The 24,237-nt window shown below is 48.9% G+C and overlaps 2 protein-coding genes across 9 annotated transcripts in view; one reads left to right on the top strand and one right to left on the bottom strand.

Annotated features, from left to right (window-relative positions):
- The window catches only part of SLC31A1 (solute carrier family 31 member 1), an 87,331-nt gene extending 64,338 nt beyond the window's left edge, over positions 1-22,993 (bottom strand). The window contains exon 1 of the mRNA XM_030535550.1: positions 22,914-22,993. The gene's annotated coding sequence lies outside the window, so the exon portion shown is untranslated. The remainder of the gene's footprint in view (positions 1-22,913) is intronic.
- A 152-nt stretch (positions 22,994-23,145) lies between these two features.
- The window catches only part of FKBP15 (FKBP prolyl isomerase 15), a 108,235-nt gene continuing 107,143 nt past the window's right edge, over positions 23,146-24,237 (top strand). For 6 of the 8 annotated variants that reach the window (XM_030535527.1, XM_030535523.1, XM_030535526.1 and 3 more), the window contains exon 1: positions 23,146-23,302. In XM_030535527.1, the coding sequence (XP_030391387.1) occupies positions 23,250-23,302 (53 nt within the window). In that variant the 5' untranslated portion in view covers positions 23,146-23,249. Of the gene's footprint in view, positions 23,317-24,237 lie in introns of all 8 variants that reach the window. The other 2 variants (XM_030535532.1, XM_030535529.1) reach the window with 2 other exon arrangements.

Below are 24,237 nucleotides of genomic sequence, written 5' to 3'. Positions count from 1 at the left end.
GTGACACGGAGCATCCCACCGCCTCTCAGCTCTTCTAACCAATCCCGGTTTGTTGTAGAACAAGGACTTCTATACAAGGAGACTCTTTCTGGTGGACACCAGGAAGACTGGCGTCCTCAAAGACAGTTGGTAGTTCCAACTAAATACCGGGTAAAGCTCTTAAGCTTAGCCCATGATCATCCCAGTGGCCATGCTGGGGTGAACAGAACCAAAGAAAGGTTGGGGAAGTCCTTCCACTGGGAGGGAATGGGCAAGGCCATTGCTAATTATGTCCGGTCCTGTGAGGTGTGCCAATGAGTGGGAAAGCCCCAAGACCATATCAAAGCCCCTCTCCAGCCACTCCCCATAATTGAGGTCCCATTTCAGCGAGTAGCTGTGGATATTCTGGGTCCTGTCCCAAAAAAGACCCCCAGAGGAAAGCAGTATATACTGACTTTCATGGATTTTGCTACCCGATGGCCGGAAGCAGTAGCTGTAAGCAACACCAGGGCTAAAAGTGTGTGCCAGGCCTTAGCAGACATTTTTGCCAGGGTAGGTTGGCCTTCCGACATCCTTACAGATTCAGGAACTAATTTCCTGGCAGAGATATGAAAAACCTGTGGGAAGCTCATGGGGTGAATCACTTGGTTGCCACCCCTTACCACCGTCAAACCAATGGCCTAGTGGAGAGGTTTAATGGGACTTTGGGGGCCATGATACATAAATTCGTAAATGAGCACTCCAATGATTGGGACCTAGTGTTGCAGCAGTTGCTTTTTGCCTGCAGGGCTGTACCACATCCCAGTTTAGGGTTTTCACCATTTGAACTTGCGTATGGCCACGAGGTTAAGGGGCCATTACAGTTGGTGAAGCAGCAATGGGAGGGGTTTACGCCTTCTCCAGGAACTAACATTCTAGACTTTGTAAGCAACCTACAAAGCACGCTCCGACATTCTTTAGCCCTTGCTAAAGAAAACCTAAAGGATGCTCAGGAGGAGCAAAAGGCCTGGTATGATAAACATACCAGAGAGCGTTCCTTCAAAGTAGGGGACCAGGTTATGGTCTTGAAGGCACAACAGGCCCATAAGATGGAAGCATCATGGGAAGGGCCATTCAAGGTCCAAGAGCGCCTGGGAGCTGTTAACTATCTCATAGCATTCCTGACCTCAACCCTAAAGCCTAAAGTGTACCATGTTAATTCTCTAAAGCCCTTTTATTCCAGAGAATTAAAGGTTTGTCAGTTTACAGCCCAGGGAGGAGATGACGCTGAGTGGCCTGAAGGTGTCTACTACGAAGGAAAAAGTAACGGTGGCTGGGAAGAGGTGAACCTCTCCACAACCCTGGAATATCTACAGCGGCAACAGATCAAGGAGCTGTGCACTAGCTTCGCACCAATGTTCTCAGCCACCTCAGGACGGACTGAATGGGCATACCACTCCATTGACACAGGTAATGCTCACCCAATTAGAACCCCACCCTACCAGGTGTCTCCTCATGCCCAATCTGCTATAGAACGGGAGATCCAAATCGTGCTACAGATGGGTATAATCTGCCCCTCAAACAGTGCATGGGCATCTCCAGTGGTTCTAGTTCCTAAGCTACATGGGGAAATACGCTTTTGCGTGGACTACCGTAAGCTAAATGCTGTAACTCGTCCCGACAACTATCCAATGCCACGCACCGATGAGCTATTGGAGAAATTGGGACGTGCCCAGTTCGTCTCTACATTAGACTTAACCAAGAGGTACAGGCAAGTACCGCTAGATCAACCCACCAAGGAAAGGTCAGCCTTCATCACCCATGCAGGGGTGTATGAATTTAATGTGCTTCCCTTCGAGCTGCGAAATTCACCCACCATCTTCCAAAGACTTGTAGATGGTCTCCTAGCAGGATTGGGAGAATATGCAGTTGCCTACCTCGATGATGTGGCCATTTTTTCTGATTCATGGCCCGAACACCTAGAACACCTGGAAATAGGCTTTGAGCACATCGGGCAGGCAGGACTAACTGTTAAGGCTAAAAAGTGTCAAATAGGCCAAAACAGAGTGACTTACCTGGGGCACCAGATGGGTCAAGGAACAATAAACCCCCTACAGGCCAAGGTGGATGCTATCCAAAAGTAGTCTGTCGCAAAGTCAAAGAAACAGGTCCAATTCTTTTTAGGCTTGGCAGGATATTACAGGCGATTTGTACCACACTACAGTCAAATCGCTGCCCCACTAACAGACCTGACCAGAAAGACACAGCCAAATGCAGTTAAGTGGACTGATGAGTGTCAGAAGGCCTTTAATCAGCTTAAGGCAACACTCACGTCTGACCCTGTGCTAAGTGCCCCAGACTTTGACAAACCATTCCTAGTAACCACAGATGCATCTGAGCGTGGTGTAGGAGCAGTTTTAATGCAGGAAGGACCGGATCAAGAATTCCATCCTGTAGTGTTTGTCAGCAAGAAGCTGTCTGAGAGGGAAAGCCACGGGACAATCAGTGAAAAAGAATGCTACGCCATGGTGTATGTCCTGGAAAATCTGTGCCCATACGTTTGGAGACAGCACTTCCAGCTACAAACTGACTATGCTGCGCTAAAGTGGCTTCATACTGGCAAGAGAAACAACAAAAAACTTCTTCGATGGAGTTTAGCTCTCCAAGATTTTGATTTTGAAATTCAACACATTTCAGGAGCTTCTAACAAAGTAGCTGATGCACTCTCCTGTGAAAGTTTCCCAGAATCAACTCATTAAAAATTGTCCTTGAAATGTGAAAAATCTTGTAGTTTTACATAATTAGTAGTATACATAAAGGTGCATGTGTTTTATTAATCTGTTTATTCTAAAGTTTTAGGAAGAAATCGCCACTAGTGTGGTTCAACGCTGTCTGAGATTTGAGGGGCGTGTCATAAACAGATGGTTAAGTTTAATGCCTCTTTTACCTGTAGAGGGTTAAGAAGCTCAGGAAACCTGGCTGACACATGATCAGAGGATCAATAAGGGGACAAGATACTTTCAAATCTTGGGGGGGAGGGGGAAGTCTTTTGTTTGTGCTCTTTGTTTTGGGGGTTGTTCGCTCTTGGGACTAAAAGGAACCAGACATCAATCCAGGCTTTCCAAATCTTTCTGAACCAGTATCTCATGTTTCAGATTTGTAAGTAACAGCCAGGCAGGCGTTAGTCTTATTTTTGTTTTCTCAACTTGTAAATGTTCCTTTTTTGCTGAGAGGATTTTACCTCTGTTTGCTGTAACTTTGAACCTAAAGCCAGAGGGGGTTCCTCTAGGCTATATGAATCTGATTACCCTGTAAAGTATTTTCCATCCTGATTATACAGAGATGATTTTTACCTTTCTTTTCTTTAATTAAAAGCCTTTTTTTCTTAATACCTGATTGATTTTTCCTTGTTTTAAGATCCAGGGGGTTTGGATCTGTGTTCACCAGGGAATTGGAGAAGTCCCTCAAGGCTACCCAGGGAGGGGAAAGTTTTTGGGGGAAAGGGAGTGATCCAGACACTGAAAATTCTGGATGGTGGCAGTGATACCAGATCTAAGCTAGTAATTAAGCTTAGATGTGTCCATGCAGGTCCCCATATCTGTACCCTAAAGTTCAGAGTGGGGAAGGAACCTTGACAGACATAATGGTGCTTCTTGCACTGTGAACTCCTCTCTGTGCTCACCATCCCACCTATGGGGAGCAGTGCTAGCACACAGCTGCAGAGGGAACCTTTCTGATGTGGGGGGACCCTTCGAAAGCAGAGTGGAGGGGAAGCAGTTGGATTCTGCTTTCCAGAACATCTGTGGAGTTCACATTCTGCAGCTCCTTCCTGCTGCCAGAACCCCCTCTCCTTGGAAGGGAAGCTCCAGATTCTACTTGATGACAAGTTTTTGGAGTGGGATTTCCCACATCATGGGTTTCTTCTACAAGAGGGAGCACTGAGGCCCAGATGCAGTTTTCACACACGATACACTCATACATGATCTTCTCCTATCCTATCTGTATTACAAGCCTTGGAATACTGTAGATTTCCAGCCATTATAAAAATTCACTTTAAGCTTTTGAAGATCAACATGCTCCAGCTAGACCAATGACAAAACTGATTCATTACTAACCTCTAGACTTGCAAAGGGGAAAAACTGCCCCCAAAGCAAATATAAGATGCACAAACAAGATGGAAGGTGAGTTGAGAGATCTTTTAATATCACTTGCTTGGGAAGCTCTGCATAACTCACTTATCAGTGCTGTGGGCACCTGAACACATGACAGAGGCAGTAAGCCACCCCCAAATCATCATGTATTTTTTATAACGCTTTTATTGCCATGAGTTTAGGATGACAGCATAACTCACTAATGGATCTCCCACTTGTGAATACTTTTGCAAACAGCAACTACAGTCTTTATAGCTCCATCACTTCCCCTTGTGTGGCATAAACGTGGAACAGAGGTGGCTCTGAACACTCGTTACAAACATGTCAAAGGGAATTTGAAGAGTATTTGCTTTCGATGTTTCACAAAGTCAGTCAAATCTCATTGGGTGTGGAAAAAAATGTGTTAACAGACTTCATTTGCAGACTTCTTGAAATTCTTCAGCTATTCTTCTCCATGCATCTGAAGAAGTGGGCTTTTTACCCACGAAAGCTTATGCCCAAATAAATCTGATAGTCTTTAACATGCCACCGGACTCCTCGTTGTTTTTGTGGATACAGACTAACACAGCTACCCCTCTGATACTCAGCTAGGCTGGTCTCTGTAAAGATGCCAAGGTCCAAGCAGCAATGCAGCTTCTGCCAGCTTGAGAAAAGAGCACTTAAAGCAATTCCCTGCATACTGATACCCTATAGAGACATGGTGCTCCACTCCAAATTCCTTCACAGCACACTGCTCTCTGACCTTCCTAAGCAGAGACTGGTGTAGGCTGGCAGCTGGAAGGGAGGGAAGGAGGGGTACTTGGAGAGGAAAAGCCAAACGGGAGGCAAAAAACAGAAAACCCAGAAGTACTATGCTCTAGAACAGGGGTAGGCAACCTACGGCACCTGTGCTGAAGGCAGCACGTGAGCTGATTTTCAGTGGCACTCACACTGTCCCAGTCCTGGCTCTGCATTTTAATTTAATTTTAAATGAAGCTTCTTAAACATTTTGAAAACCTTATTTACTTTACATACAACAATAGGTTAGTTATATATTATAGACTTATAGAAAGAGACCTTCTAAAAATGTTAAAATGTATTACCGGCACACAAAACCTTAAATTAGAGTGAATAAATGAAGACTCGGCACACCACTTCTGAAAGGTTGCCGACCCCTGCTCTAGAACATAAATGCTCTTGTCTTGGGGACTGAGGTTTCAGCCCTGATCAATGGCAAGGGTGAGGTCTGCAGATGAAGCAGCTGACCTTCCAAAAGGGATCAAGCGTTACGTTCACCACGCAATTACCATGATTAAAGCACACACCTAGAGACGCTTTATTGTCTGTGCTATAACTGCAGAACAATTCGAGCTTCTGCTGCAGTTTCCTCACAGAAAACATGCAGTCTCCTTGCAAACAAAACAGAGCTCTGATCCCAAGTTCTGATGCTGGTGTACTGCATAGAATCATAGAAGATTAGGGCTGGAATAGACCTCAGGAAGTCACCTAGTTCAACCCTCTGATCAAAGCAGGACCACTACCAACTAAATCATCTCTGCCAGGGCTATGTCAAGCTGGGCCTTAAAAACTTCTAAGAATGAAGATTCCACAACCTCCCTAGATAACCCATTCCAGTGCTTCACCACCCTCCGAGTGAAACAGTGTTTCCTAATATACAACCCAGACCTACCCCACTGCAAATTGAGACCATTACTTCTTCTTCTGTCATCTGCCACCACTGAGAACAGCCTAGCTCCATCTTCTTGGAACCCCCCCTTCAGGTAGTTGAAGGCTGCTATTAAATCCCCTCTCACTCATGTCTTCTGCAGACTAAACAAGCCCAGTTCCCTCAGTTTCTCCTCATAAATCATTTACCCCAGCCCCCAGTTATTTTTGCTGCCCTCTCTTCAATTTGTCCTCATCCTTTGTGTAGTGGGGGGGGACCAAAACTGGATGCTATACTCCAGGTGTGGCCTCACTAGTGCCAAATAGAGGGGAATAATCACTTCCCTCGATCTGCTGGCAATGCTCCTACTAATACAGCCCAATAGGCCGTTAGCCTTCTTGGCAACAAGGGCACACTGCTGACTCATATACAGCTTCTCATCCACTGTAATCCCCAGGTCCTTTTCTGCAGAACTGCTGCTTAGCCAGTTGGTCCCCAGCCTGTAGCGGTGCATGGGATTCTTCCATCCTAAGTGCAGGACTCTGCGCTTGTCCTTGGTGAACCTCATCAGTTTTGCCAAGGGTGCTTTAATAAGATATTGAACAAAACCGGCCCCATGACCAACCCCTGGGGCACTCCGCTTGATACTGGCTGCCAACTAGACATTGAGCTGTTGATCACTACCTGTTGGGCCCGACAATCTAGCCAGCTTTCTATCCACCTTATAGTCCATTCATCCAATCCATACTTTAACTTGCTGCAAGAATACTGTGGGAGACCGTATCAAAAGCTTTGCTAAAGTCAAGGAACAACACGTCCACCACTTTCCCCATATCCACAGAGCCAGTTATCTTATCACAGAAGGCAAGCTGGTTGGTCAGGCACGACTTGCCTTTGGTGAATCCATGTTAACTATTCCTGATCACCTTCCTCTCCTCCAAGTGGATTCCCTGAGAACCTGCTCCATGATTTGCCAGGGACTGAGGTGAGGCTGACCGGTCCATAGTTCCCTGGGTTCTCCTTCTTCCCTTTTTTAATGATAGGCACCATGTCTGCCTTTTTCCAATCGTCCATGACTTTCCCCAGTCAGCCCGAGTTTTCAAAGATAATGGCTAATAGCTCTGCAATCACATCAGCCAAATCCCTCAGCACCCCCAGAGGCATTAGATCTGGACCTACAGACTTGTGCATGTCTAGCTTTTCTAAATAGTCCTTAAACAGCTCTTTCACCACTGTGGGCTGCTCACCTCCTCCCCATTCTGTGCTGCCCAGTGGCGCAGGCTGGGAGCTGACCTAGTCTGTGAAGACCAAGGCAAAAAAAGCATTGAGTACTTCAGCTTTTTCCACATCATCTGTCACTAGGTTGCCTCCCCCGTTCAGTAAGGGGCCCACATTTTCCCTGACCTTCTTGTACTAACACACCTGTAGAAACCCTTCTTGTTACCCTTCACTTCCCTGCAAGAACTTAAAGTTCGAGAAACATTTCTCAGTTTCTCTAATGCTTATATTTTAAAATGTTACCTTCTAGACATTTGTTCCCCCTCTTCCTTATGCTATCTTTGAGTTCCTTCTTCTCACCACAAAAGCATCTAAATCAGGGGTCTCAAACTCAAATGACCACAAGGGCCACATGAGGTCTAGTGCATTGGATCGAGAGTCACATCACTGACACCTCCACCTTCACTGCCCCCGTCCCCACTCCACCCCTTCCATGAGGCCCCGCCCCTGCCTCACCTCTTCCCTGCCCCTTTCCACTCCCTTCCCCAAAGTCCCCACCCCAAGGCTGCCCATTCCCTGTCACCAAGGAGTGCAGGAGAGGTGCAGGGTGTGGCAGGGGGCTCAGGGCAGAGAGTTGGTGTGTGGGGTGCAAGAGGGGTGAGGGGTGTGGCAGGGGGTCAGGGTGCAGCATGCAGATGGTGGCTCAGGGCAGGGAGTTGGGGTGCAGGATGCTCAAGGCAGGGAGTTGGGGTGCAGGAGGGGTGCAAGATGCAGCAGGGGGCTCAGGGCAGGGAGTCGGTGTGTGGGATGCAAGAGGGGTGAGGCAGGGGGTCAGGGTGCAGCGTGCAGCAGGTGGCTCAGGGCAGGGACTTGGCTGCAGGAGGGGTGTGGGGTGCGGTAGGGGGCTCAGGGCAGGGAGTTGGGGTGCAGGAGGAGTGCGGGATGCGGCAGGTGGCTCAGGGCAGGGACTTGGCTGCAGGAGGGGTGCAGGATGCGGCAGGTGGCTCAGGGCAGGGACTTGGCTGCAGGAGGGGTATGAGGTGTGGCAGGGGGCTCAGGGCAGGGAGTTGGGGTACTGGAGGGGTGCGAGCTCCGGCCCAGCACCATTTACCTAGAGCAGCTCCGGGGTGGCAATGGCACACATCCCCTGGCCCCACGCTGCTCCGATCCAGGAAGCAGCCGGAATCACGGCCCCTGGGGAAGAGGGAGTGGGCACAGGGCCCCGCTGCTGCTCCTCCAGGTACCACGAAGCTCCCTTTGGCCGCGGTTCCCTGTTCCCGGCCAGTGGGAGCTGCGGGGGGCAGTACCTTGAAGTGCGGCAATGTAGGAGCCCTCTGCCTCCTCCCCCCTCCTCTCCAGCCTGAAGGGATGTGCTGCCAGCCGCTTAAGGGAGTGGCGCGGAGCCACGGGGGGTAATCCCGCAGGCTGTTGTAGTTTACCCACCCCTGGCGGACCACACAGAAGAGCCCCACGGGCTGCGTGTTTGAGATCCCTGATCTAAATCATCCCCTCCAATTTCTGGCATTCCTCCTCTCATATCTGAATTCACCGTAACCTAGCCTCATTTGCAGACCGCACTAATCTTTCTTGCAATGAGAGTGAACTAAATTTGGAACTCAAAGTTCTATTAATAGAGTTTTCACACTGTGAGAGAACAGTCTTCTAGACTCCACTGCAGGAACACAAAACACGTTGTAGGTTCTTATCAACTTTTGGTTATGAATATTCTTACAAAAATGCATAAAATCCAGCTTTCAGGAGATATTGCCAAGATAGGTACAGAACCCAGAAGTCACTATACAGAGTCCTTTGGTTTAGCCCAGGGGTCTCAAACATGCGGCCTGCGGGCCCTGCTGCCCGGCCTACCTCCAGGCCAGGAGTGGGCAAACTACACCCACGGGATTGCCTGCCTCGAGCCCTGTGCCGCCCCCTGGCATCACATCCCTGCGGCCAGGGTTGGGGGGGCGGGAAGAAGCAGAGGGCTTGGTCTGTGTGTTGCCCTGGCTTCCAGCACCACCCCCCTGCAGCTCCCATTGGCCAGGAACAGGGAACTGCGGCCAATGGGTTCTTTGGGGGGAGGTACCAGGAGGATGCGGAGACCTGCATCCCCCTCCCCCAGGGGCCCCAGGGACATGGTTCCAGCTACTTCTCGGGGCGGAGTGGAGCAGGGTCGGGGCCGGCAGCCTGCCCTGGCTCCGGTGTGCGCCGCTGTTACCCCAGAGCCCGAAGCCTTCCTGTGCCCCACCCCCAACACCCTGCCTGCACCTCAACACCCTGCCCTGAGCCCCTGCTGCATCCCATACCCCTTCTGCACCCCAACTCCCTGCCCTGAGCCCCCTGCCTGAACCTCAGCCCCCTGCTGCACCCCAACCCTCTGCCGAGCCCCCTGCTGCACTCCACACCACTCCTGCACCCCAGCTCCCTGCTCTGAGCCCCCTGCTGCACTCCACACCACTCCTGCACCCCAGCTCCCTGCCCTGAGCCCCCTGCTGCACTCCACACCACTCCTGCACCCCAGCTCCCTGCCCTGAGCCCCCTGCTGCACTCCACACCACTCCTGCACCCCAGCTCCCTGCCCTGAGCCCCCTGCTGCACTCCACACCACTCCTGCACCCCAGCTCCCTGCCCTGAGCCCCCTGCTGCACTCCACACCCCTTCTGCACCCTGAGCCCCCTGGCTGCACACCAACTCCCTGCTCTGAGCCCCCGCCACACCCCTCATGCGCCTTCTGGGGCAGGGAGGGAATGGAGTTGGGGTGGGGACTTCAGGAAAGGGGTTGGAATAGGGGCAGGGAAGGGGTGGGAAGAGCAAGCCTCATGGAAGGGGTAGAGTGGGGGCAGGGCCGGCGGCAGCAAGGGGGTGTGTGTCAGTGATGCGGCCTTGGGCCAATGAACTAGCCCTCTTGTGGTCATTTGAGTTTGAGACCCCTGGTTTAGCCCGTAAGGGTATATCTACACTGCAATTAAAAATCCACAGTTGGCCCGTGCCAACTGACTTGGGGGCTCAGGCTATGGGACTGTTTGATTGCAATGTAAGCATTCTGGCTCAGGCTGGAACCCAGGCTCTAGGATCCAGTGAGGAGGGAGGATCCCAGAGCTCAAGCTGCAGCCTGAGCCCGAATGTCTACACAGTAATACTCCTGGGGGAATTCTGCATGAAAAAGTGTAAAATTCTGCACATGATATTTTAAAATTCTGCATATTTTATTAATCAAAACAACAAAATATAATCACAACAATTTCAATTATTATGGTAATTTATTTCAAAATACCTGCCAGCAAGTACGTCTGTAATAAAACAGACAAAAAATAAGATCCAAGAAATGTTTTTAATAAATACATTCCTTCCTACACATATTAATACAGAACTTTGAATAACAATTCATTTGAACTTCAATACAGAAATCTATTTCCCACCTCCCTCATAAGCAGTGAGAAGGCTTGGGGGAGTCAGGGGTAATGGAGGAATGGAGGGAGAGCGAAGTAATTGCTCGGAAGCAGTCTGAGAGTGAACCTGGAGGATTGTTGGGAGTGGCTGGGAGAAGTATGGAACAGGTTTTTTTGGAGGGATTGTTAGGGAATTGGAGAGCATCCCCCATGCAGACCCTGGCTGATCTACAGTCTCTCCCATTCAGTCAGACACATCTATCCCTGTACCTGTGTATCCTTGCACTCCCCTTCTCCTGTCCCTATGTGACCCTGCTCCACCATTCCCATTCAGTCCCTGGCTCAATACTATCACCCCACTAGCCCCTGTGCCCCACCCCAGTCTGTCCCATCCCCCACTAGCCCTTCTGAACTCCAGTCTGTGTCACTCCCCAGCAGCCCCATGTGCTCCACGCTATCCCCCCATATCCCATGCCTCCTCACGTGGCTCTGCAGGTAGGGTGCCGTGAAGAATGCAGTCACTGTCCCCTCCCTATCCATGGCTGTCTACCCTCTGTTCTGGTACCACAGCAGCCCCTGGTGGGCAAAAGGTGTAATTGCAGCACCTTGCTGGTAGAATCTATTTTCTGTGGGGGGAGGAGGGGAATTCTGCAGAGAACATGAATTCTGCACGTGCACAGTGATACCGAATTACCCTAGGATTAAACTAAACAGTCCATTAGACCGAGCCCTGAATCAGTCAGCATGGGCTAGCCAGGAATGACTAACTGCAACATAGACATACTCATAGACCACACTCTAAAGAAAAGTTACAATTTACTACTGGCTTAAGATCAATATACTGGTATAGTACATGAGTCAAGTTTTTAAATACAACTAGCAGCAAAATCTCACCGTAAAATCTTTCTGACCCAGGAATCGAAAGCTCAGTAGGAATTAAAGAATAAGAAAATCAGACTGGCATAATAAAGTGCAATTAATTCCCTGATTTGCTACTTCAGTACTGGAAGTACTGTGCAGCAGCTCGCTGTCCTATTCCCACTCTTATTCTGATATGCAGTAGGGGAGGGCTCACCAAATATAAAAAGAGTGGCAACTCGCCCTGCCATCAGAACAGAGAACAGCACTACCAACAGTCCTTATCAACACTACACATTGGCTTGAACTCCTGACAAACAGCTATCTGCTCACTGCCAACAAAGTAGGAGTGAGACTATTTACCTGATGGGAACACTGGCTCTGAGTCTTCTCTACATTTGTTAATATCTTTCAGTAACGGACAGATAGTTATCCCAAACACAAACATGCAGTCAGGTTAAGACAATACTGTGAAGCTTCCTTAGTACGATTCCTCTTTAGCCCCCCTACTCTGCAATTTTTAACTGAATTTGTAATCAGCTAGTCACATGGCTGGCTTCAAGCACTGTTTCTGTCCACACAATGTTTAAACTTTGCTAGTAGTTGTGGCTACTAAGCGTGCAGCTGGGGTCACTCAGTTAATAGGGGACACATAAGCAATCCCAGCTGAGACATCAGGAGACAACTGACAAGATTTCTCAGGAATGCACTGATACAACACAGACCACATGGTAGGTAGTGAGGTGCAGGCAGGGTTGAAATAACAGAAAAGCTGGTATGTGGACACAAATTGAGTCACACAACTTTTAACTGATTGATGTGGCCATGCCTATAACTAACTAGGAAAATCACAGTTGTAACGTTAGTGTGAAAAGGTCTTTCATGTCAAGGGATAATTCTCTTAACTATGACTCAGAGCAGCTTTCTGTCTCCAGACAGACAGCTGGCTGAGTTATGGAGGTAGCCATCTCCCTTCAAAGAACGGAACAGGACACTGCAGCTGGGAAGTCCTGACCTTCAAGTTATTTCTTTGACTCGCAACTTCCCTTGGTCTAATCCTATGAAGTGCTGAGTACTCTCAACTCCCACGAACTTCAGTGGGAGTGGAAGGCCCTCTGCACTTTACGGAATTGGGCCCTTAATCTATATGTCCCATACTCTGTTGCCATTACATTAGAGGACTATCACAGTAAGCAGATAAGGATTTCAAGAAAGAGTGTTTTATGGGAAGCACAGGCTCACCAATGGTATCACATAAATAACAGTAACTAAAGTTCTCCAATTAACAGCTTTAAAATGCTAAGAAGTCCTGCAGCAAGGTCTCCTTTGTTTCCAGCTCCTAAAAACAGCATGAAAACAAACTAAAAAAACATTAAATTATTTCCTAATATTTTTCAATATAAGCAAGTGCTGTAGTTGATACAGAGAAGTTATTCAACTGCCAGTGAGAGCAGAGGGAAGCCAAGCAATTATGAATGGAAGAGGAGGACATAGAAAAGACTCCAGCATTTCTGTAGTGATGGTCATATCCCTGATCCTAGAGAAAGACATTGAAAATGATACTCACAGAGGCACAAAGAAAAGGTGGTGGGTTATGGAGTTTTTTTCCCTGACTCAAGTGCACTTATATCCTCAATTCCACACTCACTTCCAAGTGGGGCAGCTCGGTTCCAAGGACCAATGAGTTAAAGGCTCATTAATCTGCAGTGTAAAAAAAAAAAACAAAAAAACCCCACAGCTTTATCCCATTAGGATAACTAGTTTCATTACCCTTTGCACAGGCAGATTCTGGCTTTCAGCTAAGCAAAAGGGCAATGAAGCATCAGTGGATTAAACGAGAGAAAAAATGGGAAAGTTCCCAGAAATGGGGATCAAGGCAAGAAATGGTGGAGTAGGTTTGATTTTTCACAGAGAAGCAACATAAACTGGCTCTGCTTACCAGCCCCTGAAAAACTAGCTGAGGTGGCTTCCGGGAGCTTCTCCCTAGCAGATGATCAAGTCACCCCATGGAGCAGCTTGCTGGGAAGCATCACCCGGGCAGCTTGACTCCAGGTGTGTAAGCAGGTTCCTGGCAAGCTTTGAATCGACCAGGGAAGCGTAAAGGTGTATGATACTTCTCTTTTTGGGGTGGGGTCTTTATGCAGAATAAGGAAAGCCTGAAATGGGGAGATTTTGTTTGATTTTACTTTCAGAATATCAAGTCTTGTCTTCCTTCTCCTCTTTTGCTGAAAGTCTGCTCGGAAGAAAAGCTCACCGGCCTGGGGGTTCTCTTGGCCTCAGTCCTGAAGGTGCCTCTGCATGGACACAGGTATGGTATACTGCAGAAGGGATCTACTCACTCACAGAATTGGGCCCTTCACCCTTAATTGAAGATGCTGAGAAGAGGGGTTAAAGATCTTTAACAGAGATCTGCATAAGATAGATGTTAAAGAACAAGTTTACAAGTTTCTTCCCCTCTCAAGTGTTCCAGTTTCACTTGTTTGGTAGCTGTGAAGCCATGTGTCAGTTTTCCAGGTGTCCATAGAGTCTACTAGTAAGAACAGGTTTAAGTCATCACTAAGGAAGGATTCTTAGGGAATTCCTTTCACTAAACAGAACTGTCTTGCAGATATGATTTATTACTGTAAGTCTGCTTTGGCCTGGGGAAATATTTCTACTTTCTAGCCCACTTAACAAGTTGCTATAGCCACAAACCTGACAGGAGAAACATTTCATGAGCTTCCAATAAGCAGCAAAACCATGTGGCCCTCACAAATAGCTGAACTCCAAAGGAGACTAAAATATAATCAGGAGGCTAAAACAGTCAGTGGTTTTATTGTCCTTAATCTTCCTATTTTACTCCTGGGGGGATACAGCATCTCTGTCCCCTGCAGAATTTTTTTTTCTCCACAGAAAATACGTTCTGCTGGAGATGTGCTGCAATTACACATTTCACCCACTAGGGGTGCTGTGGCCCCAGAACAGAGAGCAGCCACTCCTAGGCGAGAGCAGCCAGCTGCAGATAGGGAGAAGAGGCTGCATTCCTCACAGCACCCTGCCAATGAGAGCAGGTGAGGAGGCATGGAATATGTGTGAGGGGGGATAGACAGCATGTGGCACATGGGGTGGCCGGAGAGGGTCACGGACTGGGGTTCAGAAAAGCTAGTGGAGGGGGACAGACTGGGATAGGGACTGAATGGGAGTAGGGGTGCAGGGCCAGATGGGGATGGAAGGTACAGGGACACATGGGGAGGGCTGGCTGATTGAGGGTGCAGGGACACATGGGAATGGGGTGAGGGACATGAGAATGGGGGCAGGGGCAGTAGCAGAGTGGGACTGCAGGGAACAGGACCAGATGTGCCTGACTGAATGGGAAAGGCTGTGTCAGCCAGGGTCCGCATGGGGGATGCTTCCGAATAATCCCCTCCTCCTCCCCAAAAAAGTCCCATGCTTTTCCCACCCACACCCAACAACCCTCCAGTTTCACTCCCATGTTTTTTTCCCAACAATTACTTCCCTCTCCCTCAGCTCCTCCATTACCCCTGACTGCCCCAAGTCTTTGCACTGCTTCTAACGAGGGTAGAAAATACATTTCTGTATTCTAGTTTAAACTTCAAGTTCTGTATTAATATACTTAGGAAGGAACCTATTTGACAATGAACATTTCCTGAATCTTTTTTATTGTCTGTATTGTTACAGACATTCTTGCTGACAGGTATTTTGAAATAAATTTCCAAAATAACTGAAACTAGCATGCTTATATTGTGGTATTTTGACTAATAAAATATGCAGAATTTTTAAAATATTGTGCACAGAATTCTTAATTTTTTGGCACAGAATTCCCCCAGGAGTACTATTTGTTGGGGCAAGGGGAAGAGAGATATCTGCTTGTTCCAAACATCTGTGTGTTCATCACATGAAATATCTGTTTATCCTAGGTTTGTGCAGAAAGGTGGTAACAGCCAGCTATGTGAAATATGCAGATATGGAGGCAGTGAACATTTAGAGGTAGAGTTTGCACATCAACTCCAGTGTCCCCTTACTATTTTTCTATTAAATTAATTTTTAAAGTCTAATTTAAACTTCATAAAGAGTTTCAGAAGATAATTCATGACAAACAGGATTACAGGCACGCTAATATGGCTTTAAGATACATACGTAATTTTGAATGAAAAAATAATTATAATGGCTTGATCAATTGCCTCCAGGCCTGAAGTAAATTTAAATCAAATTGTTTCAAAGTGAATGTAACGAATGTGTCTGAATAGACTTTCATCCATCTCAAGCCACCAAGTTATAGTGCTCCCATAAAGTTGTTTGGGGATTATTCATGTTAGAGAAAGCATGACATAATAGTTACACCATGGGACTGCAGCATGAACCTGATTGTGTCACTTATCCCCTTTTTACAGATAGCCTAATATTTGTGTGTGTCCTCAAATGAAAGATGTCCTAGGAGGACATGCTTTATTAATAGTACTGAAGATGTTGTGCTTTAGCTCCCTACATTGCTTCATCAGTATCTCATATACAGGACCTCCTCACTTAAAGTCATCCCGGTTAACGTTGTTTTGTCCGTTGTTATGTTGCTGATCAATTAGGGAACATGATCACGTAAAGTTGTGCAATACTCCCTTCTAAAGTCATTTGGCAGCTGCTTGCAAGGAGAGCAGCCCATTGCAGCTAGCTGGTGTGGACTTGGAACCAGGGTGGACCTGCAGCCCCCCATCAGCTCCCCACTCCCCTAAGTTCCCTGTGCAGCAGCTGCCCAGCAGGCTAGCAATTGCCAGCAGTTCAGCTGTCCCTCCCCTGCTGCCATGTGCTGCTCTTGCCCTCTGCCTTGGAGCTGCTCCTAGAGACTCCTGCTTGCTGGGGGGGTGAGGGGGGGAAGGGAGGAAGAGGAGGGCTAATGTCAGGGTGTCCCCCTCCCCCCTGCTCCTGCACCCCGCTTACCCCATCTTCCATAGAACAGGGACACAGGAGGGAGGGAGCTTCTAGGCAGCAGCTGTGGCTCAGCTTGCTGATCTAATTAACAAGGCAATGTACTTAAAGGGGCTAGGCTTGTGAAGAGGTGTGATTTCTGACTGACAGCTCTGTTCCCCTAGTGTAGACACACTTATACTGGCAAAACTGTGTCTTTGTTGATATACTTGATTTTGCTGGAAGGGAGAGTGGGGGGGGAGCCACTGGGATAAACTATACTGGCAAAAAGCACAATTTTGCCAGTATCAGCTGCATTCACATTAGAAGCCACAGGCTCTGACTTTTGTTGGCGCCGGTGGGTGCTCGCACCCCCCTCCGTCTCAACTTGACTCCCCTTGCCCCAAAGTCCCTGCCCAAACTCCACTCCTCGCTGCCCCTATTGGACTCTCCCCAAATCCCTGCCCTGGCCCTGCCTCCTCCCCCAAGCGCACCATGTTCCCTCTCTTCCTCCCTCCCCGGCAAGCTTGGGAGGGAGCGGGGGAGAAGCAGGAGGTGGCGGTGCACTTGGAGAAGGAGGTGGAGGCAGAGCAGAGGTGAGCTGGGACAGTGAGGGCATAGCAGGGAGCTGCCCACCAATTTTTCCCCATGGGTGCTCCTACCCCGGAGCATCCACAGAGTCGGCGCCTATGCTAGCAGCACTTTGCCAGTATAATATACCAGTACAGGGATACCAGAAGCATGCTTCTAGTGTAGACATGGTCTTAGTTTCACTGAAAATCAATGGAATTTAGCTTAAGAGGCTTCACCGTAAAAGAGGTGTGTTTTTACTAACTCTATATGGAATCCTAGCAGAGACAAGACTGTAGTTTTTACCTCAATGTAGCTGGGTGGGGTGGTACAGTGTTGACCTTCAAAATAAAATCTGCCTGTTGCCTTGTCTTCACTAGGATTTTTCATTGAGATAGGAGTTGTGGTATGTGTTTTGTCTGCAGTGAAGATACAGCTTTTATTCGTCTGTAAAAGATTCAAATGCAATATTCTCCAGGGAAACCAGATTACTACTCAGCATTTCTCCCTGCCCCTAATCTCACAGGAACCTACAGTTACACTGGCCTACTGTCTGGATCTTCATCTCTAGTTCTGGATCACTAAAAAAAGAAACTTTAATCCAATGTCAGTTCAGGCCCACATGTTTGATGATTAAAAAGGATGAATATAAACAAACAACACAAGTACGCAGGAACAAAATTAAAAAACCCAGGCCACAAAACGAGTTCAAACTAGCTAGGGACATAAAGGGAAACAAGAAAACGTTCTACAAATACATTCAAAACAAGAGGATGACCAAGGACAGAGTAGGCCCATTACTCAATGAGGAAGGAAAGACAATAACAGAAAATGTGGAAATGGCAGAGGTGCTAATGACTTATTTGTTTCAGTTTTCACCAAGGAGACTGGTGGCGACTGGATGTCTAACATAGTGAATACCAATGAAAATGAGGTAGAATCAAAGTCTAAAATAGGGAAAGAACAAGTCAAAAATTACTTAGACAGGTTAGATAGCTGCAAATCACCAAGGTCTGATGAAATGCATCTTAGAACACTCAAGGAGATGACTGAGGAGATATCTGAGCCATTAGCGATTATCTTTGAAAAGTCATGAAAGACAGAAGACATTCTAGAAGACTGGAAAAGGGCAAATACAGTGCCCATCTATAAAAAGGGAAATAAGGAACACCTGGGGAATTACAGACCAGTTAGCTTAACTCCTGTACCTGGAAAGATAATAGAGCAAATAATCAAGCAATCATTTTGCAAACATCTAGAAGATAATAAGGTGATAAATAACAGCATGGATTTATCAAGTACAAATGATGTCAAACCAACCTGATAGCTTCCTTTGACAGGGTAACAAGCCTTGTGAATAGGGGGGAAGTGGAAGAAATGGTATATTTTGACTTTAGTAAGGCTGTTGATACTGTCTCTCATGACCTTCTCATAAACAAACTAGGGAAATATAACCTAGATGAAGCTACTGTAAGGGGAGTGCACAACTGCTTGGAAAATTGTTCCCAGAAAGTAGTTATCAATGGTTCACAGTCCTGCTCGAAGGGCATAACAAGTGAGGTCCCTCAGGGATCGGTTCTGGGTCTGGTTCTGTTCAATATCTTCATCAATGATTTAGATAATGGCATAGAAAGTACACTTATAAAGTTTGTGGACAATACCAAGCTGGGAGGAGTTGCAAGTGCTTTGGAGGATAGGATTAAAATTCAAAATGATTCAAACTGGAGAAGTGGTCTGAAGTAAATAGGATGAAATTCAATAAGGACAAATGCAAAGTACTACATGTAGGAAGGAACAATCTGTTGCACACATACAAAATGGGAAATGACTACCTAGGAAGGAGCACTGCGGAAAGGGATCTGGGGGTCATAGTGGATCACAAGCTCAATATGAGACAACAGTGTAATGCTGTTGCAAAAAAAGTAAACATCATTTTGGAATGTATTAGCAGGAGTGTTGTAAGCAAGACATAAGTAGTAATTCTTCCACTCCATGCTGATTAGGCCTCAACTGGAGTATTGTGTCTAGTTCTGGGCACCACATTTCAGGAAAGACATGGACAAATTGGAGAAAATCCAGAGAAGAGCAACAAAAAATATTAAAGGTTTAGAAAACACGATCAATGAGGGAAGATCGAAAAAATTGGGTTTGTTTAGTTTGGAGAAGAGAAGACTGAGGCAGGACATGATAACAGTTTTCAAGTACATAAAAGGTTGTTACAAGGAGGAAGAGGAAAACTTGTTCCTCTTAACCTCCGAGGATCGGACAAAAAGCAATGGGCTTAAATTGCAGCACGGGTGATTTATGTTGGACATTAGGAAAAACTTCCTGTCAGAGTGGTTAAGCACTGGAATAAATTGCTTAAGAAGGTGGTGGAATCTCCATCACTGGGAATTTTTAAGAGCAGAATGGACAACACCTGTCAGGGATGGTCTAGATCAGGGGTCGGCAACCTATGGCATATGTGCCAAAGGTGGCACGTGAGCCGATTTATGACAGCACGCAGGGCAGTCTGAGCTGCTCAGCCCGTCGCCACTCTGGGGTTCCCGCTGCTGGCTCCTTGCCAGCCAGGGTCCTCCCCACCGCAGCCCCACTCAGCACCCACTGGCCTGGGGGAAGGAAACCCAGGATGGCGGTGGGCTGAGACCCTAGCTGGCAGGAGCTGCTCTGGGGTTCCCGCTGCTGGCCCCTTGCCAACCGGGGTCCCACTAAGCACCCGCTGCTGGCCTGGGGGAAGGAACCCCAGGCTGAGGCCCCAGCTGGCAAGAAGCTGGTGGTGGAAAACCCAGGGAGGGTTTTCCTCAGCCCGCAGCGCTCTGGGGTTTCCGCTGCTGGCCCCTTGCCAGCCAGGGTCCCCTCCGCAGCCCCACTCACCTTGCTTCCGGTTGGAGTTCCAGTGCAGGCCCTCTGCCAGACAGGGTCCAGGCTTCCAGCCCTGCTCAGCCCTACCAGCCGCCAGCTCCACTCACCTCAACTGCCAGTCTGGGGTTCCAGTCACTGATCTCCTGCTAGCCGGTTATCAACTTATAAAACTCAGCCTGTGTGCAGCTTAAAGTATCTAAATAGGTGCCACCAGACACTGGAAAACTCAGTAAGGAAAAGCAAGGGCAAGGATCACACTAAACTAATAAGATCTGTGTTTTAATTTAATTTTAAATAAAGCTTCTGAAACATTTTGAAAACCTTGTTTACTTTACATATAACAGTAGTTTAGTTATATATTATAGACTTATAGAGAGACCTTCTAAAAAACATTCAAATGTATTACCGGCATGCAAAGCCTTAAATAAGTGTGTATACATGAAGACTTGACACACCACTGCTGAAAGGTTGCTGGCCCCTGGTCTAGATAATACTTGGTCCTGCCTTGAGTGCAGGGGACTGGATTAGATGACCTCTCAATTTCCCATCCAGTTCTATGATCTGATTGATCATAAACTGCGAAGAGTAAAAACTAGAACAGGGGTGGGCAACCTTTTTGGCCTAAGGGCCACATCGGCATTGCGAAACTATGGAGGGCTCGGTAGGGAAGGCTGTGCCTCCCGAAACAGCCTGGCCCCCGCCCCCTATCAGCCCCCTCCCACTTCTCACCGCCTCACTGCCCCCCTTAGAACCTCCGACCCATCCAACCCCCCACCTGCTCTTTGTCCCTTGACCACTCCACCCTGGGACCCCCGCCCCTAACTGCCTCCCGGGATCCCACCCCCATCCAATCCCCCCGCTCCATGTCCTCTGACTGCCCTGACCCCTATCCACACCCCAGACAGTCCCCTCAGGACTGCCACACCTATCCAACGCCCCCATGTTCCCCGTCCCTGACTGCTCCCCCAGAATCTTCGCCTCATCCAACCACCCCCTGCTCCCTGCCGCTGGGACTCCCTGCCCCTTATCCACCCCACCCCCCACCATGCTGTTCAGAGCAGTAGGAGCTCGCAGCCCTGACAGCTGGCCAGAGCCAGCCATGCTGCCCAGCAGGAGCGTTGGTGGCATGGCGCACTGAGGTTGTGGGGATGGGGAACAGCAGAGGAGAGGAGCTGGGAGCTCAGGGGCTGGGTAGGACAGTTCCACGGGCCATTGTTTGCCCAACTCTGAACTAGAACTACTAGTATAAAGCATTTGACGCTAAGTCCAGCAACCTACAAGTTATCAGACCTTAGACTCACACTACTCTAATTTTTCCTATTATTTTTCCTTTCCCCATACTTCAGTTCCATTGCAGTTTCAATGTCACCTAAGCTCTGGTCCGCTATAGCTAAGGGAAAGACTACAGCCACTTAAATGCAGACAAGAATCTCTACTTTTCAAGGGTAAAAAAAGCATTCTTTTCAGAGGCAGAATCTGCTAAAATCATCATGAAAAGTCTTGCAACAACTTCTTTGCTGGCAGGGCCGGTACAAATCTTTTCAGGATCAGCAAACTTTTCCAAATATTAGACATGAACAGGGTGGGAAAAATAGCAATTTTGTGTTTCATTTTCCTTGAAATATTTACTTTTGCAAAACTTCATCACAGAGTTGTGTATTGCACAACAGTTCCTGCACTCTAGGCCATTTCTCGGAAGCCAAACCAAGCCCGAGCGTGGAGGACTGTCTACATCTTTTATTAACCCTCCGACAACACAGCAAATTGTAGATTTACATGGTCACTGCTCAGATTCATAAACAAAGCAAAAGCAGTATTGTGCTCCTGTAAACAGTAAAGCCTTGACACGCTGTTGGTGCCTGACCCTCCTGCTGCACTTGCACCTCTATCACTGAAATAGTGAGGGTATGTAAAAAATGTTATGTGGAGATTTTCTCATGGGCAGTCCTAGCTCTCCCCTTCGAAATCAATACTCCTGTGTTAGTGGAGTAAACAGAACAGATCAGCTTAACCTTCCCATCCAGACCAGACTAACTCCATAGACTTACCAATCAGCTCCATCCTCCTACCCACTCACCTCACCACAACTTAATGAGTTCAGGGATGTGCCCCTGGGTCAGAACCTGGTGCATCACTGCTACCTAACTCCTATTTTGTTTGTGAACAGTGAACCTGGAGCACCTCAAGTCTCAGAATCATACCAGATTCCTTCAGTTTGGGGTTCTGATCAGGCATTGTTCCACATAGGGTTAAAGGATAGACAATTCAACAGGAAGTGGGAGGTAATGGAACACATGGCCCAGAATAGAAGCCAGGTTGGAGTTAGAATTTTGTTTTAAATTACTTTAATGACTTTCTCCCCTTAACACATTGTCCCTACAGCTTTATTCACAGAGGGGTTTCATTGAGAAATGCTAGCCAAGTATTAGTGGCAAAACTTGAAATGCAAATACTATTACATCTGCCAGTAGTCAGGTTCAAATAAGCACCAGTTTAAGTGTTGTATACTCAGAATTCAAGTACAAAGCACTTTACGCAAAAACCCTATAGCCATGCTACATCTTGTGCTGTGATCGTGTGAGAATTCATAAGCCAAAGAGGACTGGGACAGTCAACACACAGATACAAAATCCTCAATGAAAGGGTGCAGTGCTGCAGAAAATGGTGCTGGTGGCTGAGCCTGGAGTACCTCTCCCTCTGAATCTATAATGACCAATGCCCATGTCGGTCCAGTGAGCACTAGATTATAAAAGGGGTTATTTGGCTGGGATGCAAGACCCAGGGTTTAATTACCTGTGACACTTCTCATAAGAATATGGAGCAATCCCTAGATTCCTGGCCAAACTCCAACTGAGTACGTACAATCTGCCTCCCTAAACGCCCTCTACAGTGTCATTCTCTTCGGTTACTCTGCACTTTTACTTCCTGTCCGAAACTCTGCCCAGGGCTGGCATGCAAAGTTAAGCAGCTGTTGTGTTCCACATTTGCCCCCAGGGGAACTGAACGCCCGGGGATCCCAGCGGAAACGTGCTCTCGGGGGGCATCGTGGAACAACGAGCTTCCGCTCCCCCGGGAGACAAGGAGGGATTAGACCCTCTGCCTCCAGCGCTGCACAGACGGCAGTGACCCAGGCCTGGGCCGGCGGGCACGTGTCCACACCCCAGCTCCGAGCCATCACCCGCACTCCCTGGCCGGCCGGGTCCCCGCCGCACGGAGGGGGAGTGGCAGAGAGGAAGGGCCCGGGCGAGCCGGTGGCAGCGCTAGGGAAGGAACCCAGGCGTCCGGCCCGGCTCGGACGCTCGAGCAGGGCGGCCCCTCCTAGGGACCAGCCCCAGAGCAGGGACAAGCCGGATTCGCGCCACTCACCGCTCCAGACCGGCCACTAGCACAAGACTCACCGGCCGCCCCGGGGCCACTCAAGGGCTGCAGACCCCGCCCCCTCGGACGTGTCCCCGGAGCCGGGGCCCGCCCCTGGAAGGCGGGAGGTCGCTCCATTGGGCAAGGCGGTCCGCTCCGGGACTGGACGGGCGCTATTGGTCAGCGTGGCAAAGGCCCGCCCCCAGGCCCCGCTGGAAAGCGAGCGAATCCTGCGGCGCTGCCGGAAGGCGGTTTTGCGACACACCTTGGAGCTTCCTTGGCTGTCGTCCCGCTGCCGAGAGCGACCCGGCGCCGAGACCGACCGAGCGCCCGTCCCGAGTCGCCATGTTCGGGGCTGCGGAGGAGGATGACGCGGACTTTTTGTCCCCTGTGGTCGGGTGAGCGCCCCTGGGTGGGTCTGCCCACCCCTTCCCCCGCGGGGCGCCAGCAGCTGTCCCTGCCCGCTCGCGGGCTCCCTGCCTCGGGCCCCGACGGGCCGGCCTGAGGTGACCTGCGAGGCACAGGCCGAGGGGTCCTGCTGCCCGCGCCCGGCACTCGCCGCACGGGGTCGTTGCAGTCACCCCCGTTGCCCTGCGTCGCTTCCTGTCCCAAATCCCTGGCCGGACACGGGCTCTGGCGGGTCGTGAAGCTGGACCTTCCCCCGACGAGCGACTGACAGCGCGGGCCGGGCCGGGCCGCCGCCTCCTCCCTTCCTGCATGGCCCTTGGCGACAGGCCCCGGCTGGCGGGGCTGGCCGCTCCGGGACGGCTCGGCGGCTCGGCCGGGCCTCTAATAGCGGCGTTGGGTGAGGTGGTCCTGGCGCAGCATCGCTGCAGCGCTGGTCATCCTCCGCGGGGGCTGAGGCCTTACCATTGTCCTGCCGCTACCGCTTGTCAAAACAGCCCGCGAGCGGCTTCAAACCGGAACCTTAACGCTGACTTGCTTTTCTGCTCTCCGATCTTAGCTGTTGGTGTAAGCCTGGTGCGTGGTCAGAAGGACCCATAAAATGTGTTGGTGGATTCTTGAAATTCGGGGAAAGGAAGGAGTGAATTTGGCGGCCAGTTACGTTGGCAACGTGTTTTGTAGGATGGCTGGAGATCCTTTTTATAATGAAGTAACTTCTCTCAAAGCTTCACTCTCTAGTCCAGTGTCTATTACAAATAAAATATTTATCTGGAGATGGCAACAGTCCATTTGAAATGACTAGTCTAGGCAGGCGGTAAGAGTATGCTTGCTATAGATGGAATTGCATAATGCACGCTGCTTCACTGCATTGAAATGGTAGGATGCTTTCATTCAACTTCACTGTCAATGTTTGACATCAGAGTAAACT

This window comes from Gopherus evgoodei, chromosome 16 (assembly GCF_007399415.2).
Source record: "Gopherus evgoodei ecotype Sinaloan lineage chromosome 16, rGopEvg1_v1.p, whole genome shotgun sequence".
In the NCBI taxonomy this organism is placed as follows: domain Eukaryota; kingdom Metazoa; phylum Chordata; order Testudines; family Testudinidae; genus Gopherus; species Gopherus evgoodei.
The sequence above is the reverse complement of the archived record's forward strand: the minus strand, read 5'-3'. Positions and strand labels throughout refer to the sequence as shown.